Source organism: Adelges cooleyi, unplaced genomic scaffold (assembly GCF_023614345.1).
Source record: "Adelges cooleyi isolate 19-005CV unplaced genomic scaffold, UGA_ACOO_1.1 ACOO_flye_CR_arks_rails_tigmint_CR_PRNA_394, whole genome shotgun sequence".
In the NCBI taxonomy this organism is placed as follows: domain Eukaryota; kingdom Metazoa; phylum Arthropoda; class Insecta; order Hemiptera; family Adelgidae; genus Adelges; species Adelges cooleyi.
This window is the reverse complement of record NW_026096072.1, coordinates 168,879-185,379: the sequence shown is the minus strand read 5'-3', so window position 1 is coordinate 185,379 and position 16,501 is coordinate 168,879. Positions and strand designations below refer to the sequence as shown.

The 16,501-nt window shown below is 30.5% G+C and overlaps 2 protein-coding genes and 1 long non-coding RNA gene across 3 annotated transcripts; 2 read left to right on the top strand and 1 right to left on the bottom strand.

The window, feature by feature from the left end:
* Window positions 1–287: 287 nt before the first annotated feature.
* On the bottom strand, window positions 288–4,073 carry LOC126841586 (UDP-glucosyltransferase 2-like). The gene is made up of 4 exons (XM_050578169.1): window positions 3,268–4,073; window positions 2,623–2,842; window positions 2,327–2,546; window positions 288–646 (listed from the first exon to the last, which is right to left on the bottom strand). Exons 1-4 carry the CDS (start codon window positions 3,955–3,957, stop codon window positions 370–372), a joined length of 1,407 nt encoding a protein of 468 aa, XP_050434126.1. The 5' UTR covers window positions 3,958–4,073; the 3' UTR covers window positions 288–369.
* A 6,673-nt stretch (window positions 4,074–10,746) lies between these two features.
* Window positions 10,747–13,590, top strand: LOC126841578 (uncharacterized). Its single transcript, XR_007686195.1, has 3 exons — window positions 10,747–10,839; window positions 10,914–10,982; window positions 13,438–13,590. It is a non-coding gene; the product is annotated as an uncharacterized LOC126841578 (long non-coding RNA).
* Window positions 13,591–14,981: 1,391 nt separating this feature from the next.
* LOC126841569 (uracil-DNA glycosylase-like) lies at window positions 14,982–16,154 on the top strand. The gene has a single exon (XM_050578151.1). The coding sequence runs from the start codon at window positions 14,982–14,984 to the stop codon at window positions 16,152–16,154; it is 1,173 nt and encodes a 390-aa protein (XP_050434108.1).
* Window positions 16,155–16,501: the final 347 nt, after the last annotated feature.

Genomic DNA, 16,501 nt, shown 5'->3' with positions numbered 1-16,501 from the left:
AAGCGTTTTTTTCGAAAGTGATTTTATCCGTCCCCACAATTAAAATATCCTCGTTATTTTTGTTTTAAGACAGAATAAACAACTTGAACAAACAAACTATGTTAGTTTCCTGTCCTAAAATCGGAAGGGTTTTGAATATGACAACTGCTTACCTACATTTCCCGCGTCATAGGTTAGAACTATTTAATTTATGTCAGTTGTCTTATTGAATATGCTGTATACTTCAAGGACAAATGAAATTCGAACCCAAAAATGATTTTAGTATTTTTGATCATGGTTTACAAAATATTTTTATATCGGTGTACTTGTACAAAATATCAATAAACAATTAATCTATTATATAAAGCACAAAGAAGCCAAATACAAACATTACTCGGTTTTGGTCTTCAACTTGAAAAAAACAATTTTGAATACAACATGTAAACATTTATATATAATAAAACCAATGACTGAAATTGTGACGAGTACCAGAGATAGTATGTCTAGAAGGTAGTATTCGTACCACGTGAGATCAAACGCTTTTGTCTTTAGATGTTGTGCACCATTATGTCGTACAACGTATTCCGTCCAGTAAGCGGCTGATCTAGCAGGTGTTATTGGGCGATCCTTGAAACGCTTTGAAGCTAGTTTGGCGTTAGACGAGTACCTAATTTTGAGTAACAAAAAAACAATTTATAATAATAAGTTTCATAATGCCTAATTTAAAGAGTATTAAAAGTTGTATATTATTTAAGGGAACACGGGGTAAAACTGATACTTGGACAGCCTAAAATAACCGTTTTCTTAATAATCTTATGTTGAAATAGCTTTGGTTGCAAATTTATGAGCTAAAATAATTAAATTAAAATGTGTTTATTATACTTCAATTTAATCTTCATATTTTAATAAAATAGAGTACATACTAATTATGATTTTATCGGCCTACCTACCTAACTATATAACCACTATACAGGGTGATTCTTTTATCATGGGCCACTCAATATGTCACTGGATTAATAAGTAATTTTTATATTCCTAGTATTTTTATTTAACGGAATCATATATTTCCATAAACTATTATGTTCCTATTCCCCACCCAATCTATTTTTTTTAAAAGCCACTTTTGAGACTAAAATGGTAACATAAGTATTTTTTTAACTTTTCGATTTAAGCATTTTTTATTAAAAATTTTGACCGATTCATAACCAGATTCACATAATTATTTTTGAAGTTATAAGAGTTTAAAAGTTAAAACGGTAGGAGAAGTTCGGTTAGGAAGTGCGCGCAGATAAAAATAATATTACACTCCACATTTCCTCTTGCCCTAAATTTAAAACTTCAGATAATTTCAAAAATGGATATCCAAATCTGGTTATTGACCCGTCAAAATGTTTAATAAAATATTCTTAATTAAAAAGGAAAAATATATATAAGTTAATATTTAAGTTTTAAGTTGCTAATAAAAAAACTAGTTTGGGAAGGGTTCGAAACATAATAACTTATGGAAAATTGAGATCACATTATATCAAAACACTATGAAAAAAAAAATCAATTATTAATTAAACAAAGTAGGATATTGAGTGACCAATGATAAAAAATCACCCTCTATAACTATTACCCTATAGAAAATCAGTTTTTTCTAAAATTCTATAAAAAAAAAATAGAAAAGATAATATGTATAATATTGTTTATGCATATTGTGGCTAACAAGTTACTTAATACAAACATAAGTTTAGATTATATAATTTTCTGACCCTAAAATATACAAAAATTTACTGATTGGGTTATTACTTTTTTCTACATACCTACTCATTGTCGGTAAATATGGTTTTTTGTTAATTTGTTCTATTTTCCCTTCGTGCATCGTTCCATACATCAATATTATTAATTTATAACGTAATATTTTGACATTTACATGTCTTTGCTCCGGCACATATCCAAAAAAAACGTTACCACAGGGATATGGGGTTGGGGGTGGAAGATAGGGGGTGGGAAATAGGGGTAGGAATTTAGGGAGTAGAGGACAGGAAAAAATATAGGAGATAAGAGATAAGAGATATGTTGTACGTTCAACGTTCAAATTAGAACTAAATAATAAATTCAAAACAGTTTAAGGGCCCAAATTCTCTATGAATTGTTTTAAGCCAAATATTAAACACTACAATATTAGCCAGAAACTCTATGTTTTAATTAATATACTAGCTTGTTACTGCTTCCCAATATATATCATTATTTATAATTCCACCACTACTCTAAATTTATCTCGGTACTTCAACGAGATATGTAAATGCTCTTTCGTGGTTGCAGACTCGGCTGAAAAACGTTTTTGTTTTACTTTAGTTCTTACTTTTTATCATTGATAATTCTATTAATCGATTCGAATATCTCAGATTCGGTGACGGTCATCACGTCGAGTGAAATGGCCATTCCGGCGTCGACCAGATTGGCAACGTTTCTCGGTTGATCGTAGAAAAGTGGAAACCCTAACATCGGAACTCCGGCATCGACTGCTTCAAACACACCAGATATTCCCCCGTGACCGATAAACAGCTTGATATTCGGGTGCACTAGGAAAAAATCAGTTTATTCTTTTACAGGAATTAACATTAATGTATTACTTAACGTCTCCTCATTGATTCTTACAGAGAATATCGCGTTGAGGGAACCACTTTTTCGTCATCACGTTGTCCGGTTTGTCTTCCATTTCGCTCTCATATTTCCACAGTATTCTCTGAGGGAGGCGCGCAAGAGCTACTTTAAATGCGGTTTTAATGTGGTCTGGAAATGATGACATCTTTACTGTTGATCCAAACGTGAAGTAAATAACTCCATTTGGTGAATTTTCAATAAACTCTCGTATGTCCTGAAGTAAATATTGTAAAAAATTAGTTTTATGGAAGTAATTTAAAGCTAATCATAAGCAACCCAAGACCTAGCATTAACGAGATGTCTATCACTTCTTAAACTCGTGTATGACATTAATTAAGTAGTTTATGTAAAAATATTAGCTTCGAATACCATTTTTTTTTTTTGTTTCTTAGTGGTGTTGTCCGAAAACTCATATTTTAGACTTTTCTTGCTAACATCGTTTGTTATTAGTGATTGTGTAAGACTCACATTTCTGATCAAATCTTATGGATATTTATTAATGAATTTGCTTAAGAATCCTTTTTTTTTTTAACCGCTGATGTGGAATGAAATCTAGTGATATTAGACTCGTACCTTTTCTCATTCACATCGTCCGATTAGTGTATTTCTCGTCATTTTAGTTGTTTATTTATGACTTACATTTGGTATTTCATTGGGTTCAGGAAGATGAATGCCGCCGATTTCTTTGAAATTGGGTGGCAGGGGTCTGGCCGGTTCGACGATGAAATGGCTGTTTGCAAACACCAAGGACGGCTTGACCGGTTCAATATAGTCGTACGGTCTGGGGTTGGACTTCACGGCTCTCGTTTCAAAATACCACAAAATAATTTTAATGTATTTGTAGGTGAGAAAGTTTAGCAAACGTTGTTGAAACGTCTTTGGGTAGCTGAATGACAAGACTAAATTTGACACATACGCAGGGTTTGGATCTTCACCAAGAAACGACGCCTCCAAGTAAGTCGGTATTGGTAAAGGAAAGAGGTAAATTAAAGGTAGGCGGAGACGACGAACCAAATGTGACATGCAGTCTGAAACTGCGGTTTCGGTGACGATGACATCGAACTCGTCGGTATTTTCCGCGTTCATGATGGCTTCTATTTTAGGATTTGAAAATATAATATCACATACTTGTCTGTTACGGCGTATAACGTGTCTGAGTAAATTATTTGGAGGTTTTATCTGTTCTTTAAATTTAACTAAGTCCAAGTTCACAAACTCTGGTCCCTTTAAAACGATTTCTGAGTAGTTTTCTCGTTTGCCTTCGGGAAACCAGGTGAAAACCGTAACGTTATGACCGACGTCGGTTAGCGAATGCAAAAATCCGTTCATGAAATTCCAATGACTTTTTGCCGCTATCGTATGCACGGCTAACACCCGTAAACCTGCCTCGGTCGGATGTAAATACAACAAAGCGAACTCCAAAAACACCGAGACAACCGCAAGTAAAAACATGATTATAAAGCAAATTGTTATTGTGTTGTACTTATACTAATAACGGATCGAAATTCATCAATATCACAAGCGACTTTAATATTTTGTAATACAGAAGGCAGTCGGATTTTAATAAAGTTTATGAATACCGTCAACTCATTGTTTTAATCGACAGATTGTCTATTACTCATTACATTTCATAACAACATAATTCATGTATAATACCTATATAGAAATTGTTTGTTTAATTACTTAACTATTATTGCTTAGTGCTTACGATAACATGCTAATTGTCTGATGGGAACGGAGATATTATAATCCTAATACACTTCATAGATAAAAGAAATAAAAACAACGGACTCTTTTTGAATAGGTGTTGTAATGGACATACTTAGCCGTTCCTTACCACTCGCCATAAAAAGATGCGTTATTAGAACTTTACTCCGATTAGCGTGTAAGCCATTTTAGGTAGGGGAGACAACAGACACATGCGACAATAAGCTAGGGGCACCGATGACTAGTTAGTTGACATACTATCATCTTCGAATCGCGACCAAATTATTCTCAAGCCATTACTTATTATTTCTTGTTACTTAACTATTTTATATTTCTTTTAACTTTACCCGTACTCGTGTGTCCGTTCAACTCTGCCATTATCTAGACTAACTACAAAGAACGCTACACATACATAGGTTTATTTATTTAATAAACTTGTTTTGTTTTTGTTGCACACTTGATAGTTAAGCTCTTTAGAGGTTCAATCGCCTGTTAAGCTCCTAATAAACTCCTCAGGCAATATAGCAAAGGAGACTTTAGTACCATGTCAGCCAATACGATTCCAAAAACAGATTAAACTGTTTAGCCTATTAGAATTGCCAACAATCAAATTGTAAGCAAAACTAATACTATAAGATACTGTTCCTATATTCCCCGCTGTGTAAAATGTGGAGAAAACCATGTCGAGGGTGGTCAATTTTAAAATTGGTTAACCATCTGTCAAACAAATTAACAAAGATTGTATTATTTAAACACTTAATTAAAATATATTCACGTTGCTACTTAATTTTAAAAGACGATAAAGTTCTAGAGAGAAAAATGAAAAATATAAAAATTCGATTTTCCTATACTTGTAGGTGCATAATTTATTTACTGTATTTTTTTTAATACTTAGAAAATATTTACCTACATTCCTTGTACGTAAAAGAAGTATGTCAAACACTAACATTTTTTTTAATTGGGAACATATGTTTTGAATTCCATAATTATGTAGACAACAATTTTTAAAAAAATGTTAGTGTTTGACATTTGAATGAAGAAATAAAATAATTTAACATCCAAACAAACCCTTAACCACAAAAATAATACTCCTTAGTTTATACGTACTACGACAACATTGTTACAACCGCAAGTGTTGCTCAAATTCTAGAATTTTCATCAATCTCATTTGTTATGGCATTGTACAGATTTGAATTAAAGATCAATATTTCGTTTGGTTTTTACAACAGTAGCACATCAGTTTCCCATTAAATAAAAATATTGACCCCAATCGATAACACCACTACCGTCACAATGTTTGAATAGGTAGATAAGATCAGCTAGTCCATCATTATCTCAAAAATCGTTTATTGTATCTGGTTATTGGTGTTCTGGTTTAGCCGGAAAATGCGAACATGAATATGAATTTGATGGGCTACTTGAGTTTGGAAAATCTATGACATATAAAGGGCACAGGGGAAAAACGGTAGTAGTCACAATGTGAATTTTTTTTTTTCAGATAGTTTTTTTCAATTTCTACTATTAATTTTTGTTATTTAAATCAATGATTGTTTAAAAAAATACATTTTCTATTATAATACCATTTAATGGGATTTTTTTTGTTCTTGTTTAAGAGGAAGAGGAAATCACGGACTTTGTTTTTGCTATACTCTAAAATTTTCATAATGTGACTACTACCGTTTTTCGCCTGTGCCCTTCATATGATAATTATAAGAGAAAATGTAATATCTATGCAAAGTCATAGCACCCGAACAAGTTGATAAGAATTTAAAATTTAAACCCTAAAATGATTTAAAATTTGTTATGCAAATACAATGGAACTAAAAACTTATGTTCCCATTTAAAAAAAAACAGATCTATACTTATTTTTCGTATAAGGGATGAAGATAACATTTTTCTAAGTATTGTGAAATATGTACCTACAGGTATAAGAAAATAATAATTTACAAAATATTCATATTATCCGAGGAAATGTATGTATTACAACAGACGGATCATCCTGTAGATCAGAAATTGTACCTGAAAGTATAATCATTATTTTTTTAACGGGCCTCGGTCACTACTCCTCCTCCACCCATTGAGTTTTTAACTAAATTATTGCCATGTATTATTATAACGAATTATATTGATAAAAATCTCAATTTTTTGTATACATCCTTAGATTAAATATAGCCACATTAGATCCATTGTCTAATTTTCAGATCTTAATTTAAAAAAATTACATCTAAAACATAATACAGAAAATGTATACCTACACATGCGCGGATGGTAAAATTAGTTTTATGACATACACTTGGGAGCAATAAGAGTTTATAGTAGAGCTTATATTATCAGTTAATTACATTTTATCATTGACTTTTTTCTATACTTGTAGGTATATAGTTTTCTATATTTTTCAATACTTAGAAAATGTATACCTACATTCCTTAAACGTAAAAGAAGTATGGACTTCGATTTTTCAATTGAAAACATGTTTTTAATTCCATAATTGTGTCCAATTAACAAGATATTATGTATGTAAACATTATAATATTTTATTTTATGTTAAGTTTACCATTACAATAAAACTACATAATTATTAAAATTCTAATTGAAATTAAAGTGGTTCATTGAAAACGTTGAAAACTTAATATTTGTTTGGACTAGGTTTAGTACTGTTCTAAAATTGTATTAGACATAAAATTAAAATTAAGAAAAGTTTTTTTTCCATATTTTTCATTTTTGTATTTAAATTATTTTTGGAAAAAATATTTGTTTGTTATAAGTAGATACTTAATTATAGTTAAATAATTGATGTATATTGTTCTTAAATATAAGTTTTTTGTTATTTTTAATTTAGAAATCAATGTTAGAATTAAATAATTTTATTTAAAAAATGTAGGTATCTCAATTATTGAAGAATTATTAAAATATTTCTAAACACTTACATCATCACTAATATTTTTATTATAATTGTTTGCTGGCCAACAAACCAATTAATAAGGGTAAATATTATGTCGGCATTACAATTTTTTTTTTTAATTTTTTATTTCCTGGTAAAAAGTCTTTGGGCAAAACAATATCTTTAACAAACTCGTGCTATAGTTCATTATATAAACATCTCATATTTACATTAAATACAGGTATGAATCATTGAATAATCTTAATAGGGCAAACGTTACTATGTTATAAAACAATTTGTGATCCTACACGTATTTTATTTGACCCATTTATTTAAAAGCTTGGGTGTCTTGGGAAATCGTTGAAAACCGATACCAATACTTCCTAGTCCTACTAACACATGCCTCCTCAGCACAAGTTGGCATTTACATCATGTAATTATTGTCATAAGGACGTTGAATTATTTATATTATATATTTTGTTCTCTTTGTATTTGGTATTTTAGGATTTAGATAGCTGCCCTGGCCAGCGGTCTGTAGCGTTTTTTCATGCGAGTAACCTTGTATTTGTCAAATTAATATTATTAATCAAGTTTACCGTCAATCATACCGTTACCATATTGTGATTTGCTAGACTGATACATTCATCATTGTTATTCTTGTCAGACACAGGGTGGTTAACAGCTAGCTTTACCTTATCTAGTCAACAGTGTTGTTCATATTTTCGACTTGTATACAGCAACTAGCGAGTACCTACAAAATAACTGACAGATAGGTAATATATTTAATTTATAACAGATAGTAATTAGGGTGAGTCTGCCGTTGATACAGTCAGATTTACCGCATCAAAATGTGTACTATTACATTCAATACTGAACTGGTTTTCATATATTAAAGTTCTATCAATCGATAAACGCAACCGATAAAATGATTTGTATTTATAAAGAAAAAACCAACGAAAGAGCGGCGACTAGTCGTCCGTTTACCTCTGTAAATAGTGGTGCAGTTAAAGTTTGTGCATGTGTTTGTATTAGTTTATCAGTACGAAGTGTTTAAAATCAGAAAACATTTTTAAAAAATTAGTTTTTAACATCTCTATAAAATATAAAATTTAATTATCTTTATATTGTGAGCACAACATTTCATATGTGGGGGTAAACAAAATGTATCATCTTTATTCTGATGTTCTGAACTACTATTAAATATCTGACCAATATCAACTGTTGTAATATTGTCTTCAAAATCAGAATCCTCGGAGTCTAAAATGTCTTCATTTAAGTCACCTATACCCATAGTAGTTGACTGAGATGGTAGTAAGCTTGTTGAGAAAGTTCTGAAAGCTTTGCCGAAATTGCTTGCATTATCTGTCACTGTATGTGTGATTTTTGAATAATGAATATTATACTCTTGTATGATTGTTGTCATTGTTTCTGCAATGTTCAAGTAATTGTGACTTCCTTTTATTCTTCTGTAGCCCAAAACAAATGAACTACGTTCATATGTTTCAGCATCGATAAAGTGGCAAGTCATCCCTGAAAAACGATAATATAATACAAGAATTAGGTAAAATTTTCTACTTATAATTGTCATACTGTTTACTATTTTTAAATTGAATACAAGTATAAATTTAAAAATATATATTAACTGTCTTTATCGTATTCTATGTAACGATAGGTAAATTGATATAATATTAATTATAAATAATAAACTATTATAATACTATACAAAAATCAGTGTTGTATAGAATAATTTTTATAACATGTTATAAATATTTTTAATATAGTTGAACTGAGAATCCTTAGTGAAAAAATGAGCATTTAAGATAATAAGTTGTAATATCATGTACCAAAAATATTACCCAAATTTCTAATTACTAAATTGGCTTTTTGACAAAAACAATTGTTTTGGAATATAAAAGTGTTATTTTAGAAAACTACATACAGTTTTTATATTGTAATTTACTTGTAATAATTTTACCGAAGGCATCAAAAGCTATTCAAAATCAAGGATTCAAAACTGTCCTCATTGTCCTAAAACTAGAAAGAATGGAGGTTGAAATGGTAGATAGTAACATAGTCGGAAAACTTGAGGCTTAAAATTAACTGATTTTGAACTTAAATAGAATAAAAAACATTTAAAAATTGTGTGATATCTTTTGATATGAAATAAGACTTCTGAAACGAAAAATGTATATCGTTCTAAAAGACATAATTTAACTTTAAAATGTTTTAAAAGTCCAAAGTCAGCTAAGCTGTCAGATTATAATTTTATAAATTATTTCAATTGTCATTCGTCAAAACGTTTTCAGTCAATGTTCAATATAATACTTTTGACCAATAGATAAATATCAAATGAAGCATTTTTTTATAATATCAATTGTTTTTTTTTTTTTAACTTTATATTGAGAAATGTTTATACACTGTAGGTACTATAAATTATAAAAATGCATTCTGTTGTAATACTATTTAATTTTGAAAATATGTACTTTGACATTTATTTTAGCTATATAATAGTTGTTATTGTTAAAAAAAATTAGAACAACAAAAATCGCCTACATAGACATATTAGGCATTGGAATTTTTAGATTCTAGTTTATTATGGATAAAAATAAATGTATTCTGTTAAGTTATACGTGAAACTTTATACTTATATAATAATAATATTTATTTAGCTTGATATAAATACTACATAATTTTTAAAAGTTGGTTTTTGAACATTTCTTTTAATTACAGAATTTTAGAACTGGTATACAGGGTGTCCTACGAAGATTATTTATTTATTGTTATATAAGCTTGGGGATTTGAGATTTTTAAATTCAGTTTTTCTTATAAATTATTGGAAAATAAAGAATACTAATTTTTACATAATATAATAATTACAAATGATATTATTTTTTTTTCTTGAAAAGTTAAATTTATAAATTCAGACTGATTCTTCAATGTTGTCTTTGCTCCGCACACACCCTTTTATACTTTTTACAAATTTAATTCCTTTTTAACATGCACATTAAACATATTTTTTTTCAATTAAAATCATAAGTTAACTTTTTTTTGTTGAACTTTGAAAAATGTAATTAATAATAAAATAAACAAATGGGTAAAGTGTAAATCGTGTATTTTATAAAAAATATTTTTTAAACATTTTTTTTTTTGGAAAACCATTGTAGTTTTCCTTTTTTTAAACATTTTAACTTAAGTAATTGTATAGTATTATAAATCTAACAAATGTTTAACTTTATTAGTTAAGTCAAAGGCGCTATTAAATTTGAAACTTAAACGGTAACGTGTATACGTATTTAATTAGGAATAATTTCCTATTAAATTCTGATTGGCTGACAACGAGGTCGAGTGCGGTCATGTAGTGCTACACTCCACTTCGCCTTCCCCGTGTACACTATAATAGGCGGCAGATTTTTTTTAAATGTAAGTTTAGTACGGTCATTGATACGGAGTTAAAAAAAAAAAATTAATACGATATTATAATATAATATAATATTGCAGCTGCCAGCCAAGGCCTCAACACTCGTAGAGAGCGACGACTCACTAAGTCAGTATGTTTTGTCACAACAGTATTGTCAGTGGACCTTGTGTGTGCGGTCGGTTCTATTTCACACAGCTGAATAACCGTAAGTTTTTAGCAAAATTATTTTTAATCATTTAAATTGTAAACTTAGTTTTTTTATTTTCTATGCAATCGTAGTAAGCGTCGAAAGAGTCTCGTCAAGAATTCTCCCATTTCATTCAAGTCAAGTCGACAATATTCTTACTGGTAAGAGCATAAATGTCCAACACTTATTGTGCCATATAAATTACCGGCAGTTCGATAAAAAAAAAACCTTGAAAATATATACTACTTCACCACAAGCTACACCAGCACTCCGAAAATTGACTTCGGTCCTCTTTATATGTCCTTACTTACCATGACCTTGGAATTTACTCTTTTTGACATAATATATTGCTTAAAAGTGGTAATATTTGTACTTTATCGTTGAGAAAAATCTATTTCACTTTTTTTTTTGTTTAGTTAGCAATGTTTCATCACAAATAGCCATAATAATTATTAGACTTTAATCGAAATTTTACCGGCCATATTTGCCTATCGCACAGACTTTTTGACGGTTTATATATCGGTCGAGTCATATATATTTTAATACGGTAAAATATAAAATAATATACAAACACACTTACAAGTACAGGGTTATTTACTAACTTACTATGAACCAGTCAATATTTCATAAGCTACCATTAGCCTTTTTAAAATGATTAATTTTTGTACTTTTATAACTGTTATTAGTTGGCCCTAATTTTACTAGACTTGTTTTTTTTTTTTAAACGGGAACATATGTTTTTAATTACATAAATATGTTCACAAAAATTTTAAATAAATGTTAGAGTTTTAATTTTTTTAATTTTCATAAACCTCTTTGTTTGCTGTAAATATTGGAATATAATATCAATACTCGTTCGGTTTTTAACGACACTAACACAACAGTTTCCCCTATTAAATAATACTATTGACCTCTGTGCAACAGCACTGTCATCGCCACCGTGTTTGTAAAGTTGTCTATCATTTTATTAAAAACATTTCATTGTGTTGGGTTATCGGTATTTTCGCCTATCGGACAATGTTAAAATACATATAAATTTTACGGACCACTTTTTGGAAACCCGAAGACTTGTAATAATAATAATTGCACAAGGAAATGTAATATGTTTGCAAATTCATAGCAAACGAACAGATTGATGGAAATTGGAAAATTAGAACGCCAACATTTTTTTAATAAACGTTGTCTAAATAATAACGGAATTAAAAAAAATATATTCTCGTTTACAACAAACGAGATCCGTACTTGTTTCACGGATAAGCGATGAAAGTAAACATTTTCTAAGTATTGAAAAATAGAGTAAATTATGTACCTATAAGTACAGGAAAAAAATATTTATATTGTGTCTTACATCAGATAGATCATACAGTAACATATTGTACAACAATAAATTAAAAAAAAAAATAATAATTGATCAATTGATAAATGTTAGTCCAATTATTAATGTCTTTTTCGACTTTGAATAACTGTTTTTGGAGTTATTGTAGTTTCAAGTTTAGGGTAGGAGGTAAGGTGCAGTGTAGTAATATTTTTAGCTGCTCATACTTCCCAACCACACTTACTTCCCCTCGCGTCCTAACTTTTAAACTCTTATAACTTAAAAAACAATGAAGCGGTTCTCCGGTTGTTGCCGTAGGACCTTACTCCTTTTGTTCTATGAGTAACTCTACTCGGTTTTTCAGAACAATATATTTACATTATTCTTTGATAACATAAAATATAATTTACAAAGTTTTTTACATTTGGTATAAGGGTTCGAGAATCGTATTGGGGCTTGCACATGTGGGGTTGGTGGGTCGCCTAATTCGCCCGCAGTCTGCACATCTATGCAACCCTCACTATTAGAGCGACTCAACTAAGCCCTCTAGCCCAGCCTAACGCCCGGGGATCCGCTTACGGCATTGGTAGCGGCGGGAGGTGTGCACGCACGATTATATGCGGCCGAGCGTCGTTCTATTAAGCGCCGTCCTAAATTATAAAAAAGTGGTACTTAATGTTTTTGGGGTCAAAGAGTTCAAAATTTATATCAATTTTTAAATTCACGTAAGATGCAAATAAACATAATATTTTGTTTTTAAATTGAAATTTAACTTTCGTAAACTTCTTCATATGTTTCATAACTTAAATTTAATAATGATTTTACGTCATTGTCCAATTCTTTTTTTTTTGGTATTTTGCAAATTGAGGAAATATTTGAATCTGAAGTGACAAGTAATAAGTGTAGAACGTCTTCATTTTGAGCTACTCTACTAATTTTTCGCAAATGGTGTTCGCTATAATTTTTATAGTCTTTATTTCGAGCTTCCTGTGCTTCTTCGGAAAGTTGTCTTTTAAAAATGTTCATATTACATTAGTTAATTATAATAAAGTTTATAATGGCTTTTACGCCAAAGTCTTTGTAAAACCAAAGTAAACTTTAAAATTGAATGGTTGACTAACTCAATGTGTATTGCGGTTCCCATTTTACATTTTCATACAGTGCCCTCAAAATTTCAAATAAATAGTTTCTCGATTTTAAAAAATGGGGATTTAGTGGACCTCTATTTTTTAATAGCTGATAAAAACCATTATAATACCGAGAATCAGTGTTATTCCAATCCAAATTATCGTCAATTTCAGAATCATTTATTCAAACACTGCCGCTAGAGCTACCTACAAAACAAATTATTAAAAATACAGATGCAAATGGATGCAAACCAAATTTTGGGATCTGGTACTGAAGAACAAGTACTATATTGTATGTATATTGAATAACGGTTATTATGGGTTATTTTTTAGTTATACGCTTTGAAATATCAATATTAACATTTTTTTACTACTTTTTTAACTTTGTTTTAATAGTAAAATAATAAATATTTATAATATTAATATGAAACACTTACCTAAGTTTTCGAATTCGTTACTTATATGAAACTAATTAAAAAAAAAAAAAAAGTTTACCTGTGTATAATATACTAAAAAAATGTAATGTACAATCGGTGAACGATTCGACGTTTGTGAGCGCGTTATTATGTTTTACTTATCGCTTGCGCCGCTTGGTAATGTTAATATTATCTGAAATTCTATTTTTTTGTTATATAGAACTTATATATAATGGGTTAATAACATAAAATACCTATTTTTATGAATTTTAATAATTGACTTTATTCCACCTAAATTAGCTTTTAGACCACTGTGGCGGCGCCGTTCCACGGTGGTCTAAAATCAAAAAAAGGCGGCCAAAAATATTTGTACGATTTAATATATGGAAAAAATAGTAGTTCTTATATTTCGTTTATTAAAAAGATATTTAAACATTCGAAAGGCATTAAAAAAAAAAAAAAAAAAATTAATTTTCGCTTTGGTCTGTTTCACTGTAGCTGTCGTCATTTTCATGTTATACAGATTATAATATGTTTCGCACGATCAAATGGATGCATTGTTACTTTGATTATCATACAAAAATCAATTATCCAATATACAAATTGAAATTTGTAACAGTTGCAATATTTAAGTCATAAATATTTACCAACATATTTATGTAATTAAAAACACTTAAAAATATTATAAAAGGTTTGTTTAAATTAATTAATTTAATTTTTTTACTTTTTAGTCCTATTAAAGGTATTTAATAATTGCTGAATAGATTTCTAAATTAATTTTAGAAGATTTCAAAAAAACATGGAATTATAGGGAAATGACCCCCACATTTGACCCTGTGTAGGGTGACCTGGATGTCCGAGTCACAATATGATTTTCATGATATTGTATTGTCATCGAAGATGAGTGTCTGTGCTAAGTTTCAGCCCTATACACCATCGGGAAGTGGGTTAAATTAATTTTGCAAGATTTCAAAAATACCTATACAAACGTACTTACGTGTTAGCGAGCTAAAGAAAAGAATGTAAAAATATCCATTTCGTTTTTTTTTTTATGAAAACTAGAATTTCAGGAACTAATTGGATTAGTTATAACCTCCACTCATTTTGATCCGCTTTGATCACTGACGACAAGTAATGTTTTAAATACAATTATTATTAGAATACTACTGATATAAATTAGAGACATATTATTGAGACATATGTTACACGCCGAGTCGAGCCGTAGCAGTTTGGGTCAGGTACTATTTTGTTACAACACGGTTATTTATTTTTACAGGTTGATTTTTCATTGGCTCCGCTAAGATGGCTCGATCCGGCAAAGATATGGTGTATTTTGCAGAGAAGTACCCGAGGCTTTTCCGAGATCCAAATGACGTTGAGGAGAGGTGGTTTCGTAAGATTTTGAAAAAAGTTTTCATTGAAAACGAAAACGAGCTCAAAAGAATCGACAGAGAACTGAAGCGAACGGGAGACTTAGACAAACGGACCGGTGTGTTCAATATGGTCAGTCCGGACACGTCCAAAAAGATTTGGTCCTTCACGCGTCTCACACCGCTTGACAAAATCAGCGCGGTCATTATCGGACAAGACCCGTATAGTCCAATGTATGGCGGTAAGAGAAATGAATTTCAGTCAAACGGGTTGGCATTTTCTACAGTATGTTTGAGAAAACGTCTTCCCGACTATAATGTCTTGAAGAGAATATTCGACGCCATAAGAGAACAGATTAAAGACCCCGACCTGGACTTGTCCCGGTCGACGTTGGAGTACTGGGCGGAACAGGGTGTGCTTTTGTTCAACACTGCGCTTACTCGAGGAGCCGAATCGCACATTGAACTCTGGGAGAAAATTACTAGGAAAATTGTTTTAAGAGTTTGCAACTATGTCCGCGCCCGGGATGAACTGCACCGGTCCCTCGTCGTTATTCTGTGGGGTAAAAAGGCCTTAAATAACTTCGGCTTCGATTTGGTACATAATGTCCACATAACCCTAACGTCCCGTCATCCTTCGGTTGCGGCAGACAACTATTACGGCGACCAGCCTTTTTCCAAATCTAACCGACATTTTGCAGAAACTAACGAGGAGTTAATAGCAATGGGCAAACCACCGGTAGACTGGTCGACGGTGCCCAAGGAAGAACGTGGTGGCCAATCGGATGACGAATCGACCAGTCTTTCAACAGAAGAAGAAGAAACTATTGAAGATATTCACGAATCAGCCGAAGACGAAACCGATGCCGATCAAGATTCAGAAATGGAATGTTCTGATAATACTCGGGGAGACGATTCGCACACAGTATCCAGGAAGAACATTTCTAAGAAAATTCACTTAAAAATTAGAAAACATGTGTCGAGTGACGAATCGGACAGTCAGTACGATTCGGACGAAAACAAAACCGATGCCGATCAAGATTCAGAAAGGGAATGTTCTGGTAACACTTCTAGTGGTGACGTATCGTATTATTCCAGTGTATAGTCTTGATTATGTTTCATAATTATAATAATCGTATCCCAGCTTCATTTATAAACAGATTAGTTACTTAATTCAGTGACATTACTTTTAAATATTTGTTTTGTACGATATATATATATGGTATTCATACCAAACTATATAATATAATAATAATAATTATTATTATATAAGTATAAAGCTACACGTATAAATCAATAGAATAGCCTGTGAAAAATTAATGTATTTGTATCCGTTATGTACCTATAGTACCTTTAATGTATAATAATTTCTCAATATAAAGCTTAAAAAAACAGCACTTACAATTGCTATTATAAACAAATGCTTAATTTAGAATTATTTTATATTTATCT

Bases quoted from the DNA above. Each gene is read 5' to 3' on its own strand.
- LOC126841586 (XM_050578169.1), bottom strand. From the start codon at position 3,957: ATGAACGGATTTTTGCATTCGCTAACCGACGTCGGTCATAACGTTACG. The intron at 2,843-3,267 runs GTAAGTCATAAA...TATTTACTTCAG, and splicing joins AACCCAATGAAATACCAAAT to GACATACGAGAGTTTATTGA. The intron at 647-2,326 runs GTAAGAACTAAA...ACTCAAAATTAG, and splicing joins AGAATTATCAATGATAAAAA to GTACTCGTCTAACGCCAAAC.
- LOC126841569 (XM_050578151.1), top strand. From the start codon at position 14,982: ATGGCTCGATCCGGCAAAGATATGGTGTATTTTGCAGAGAAGTACCCG.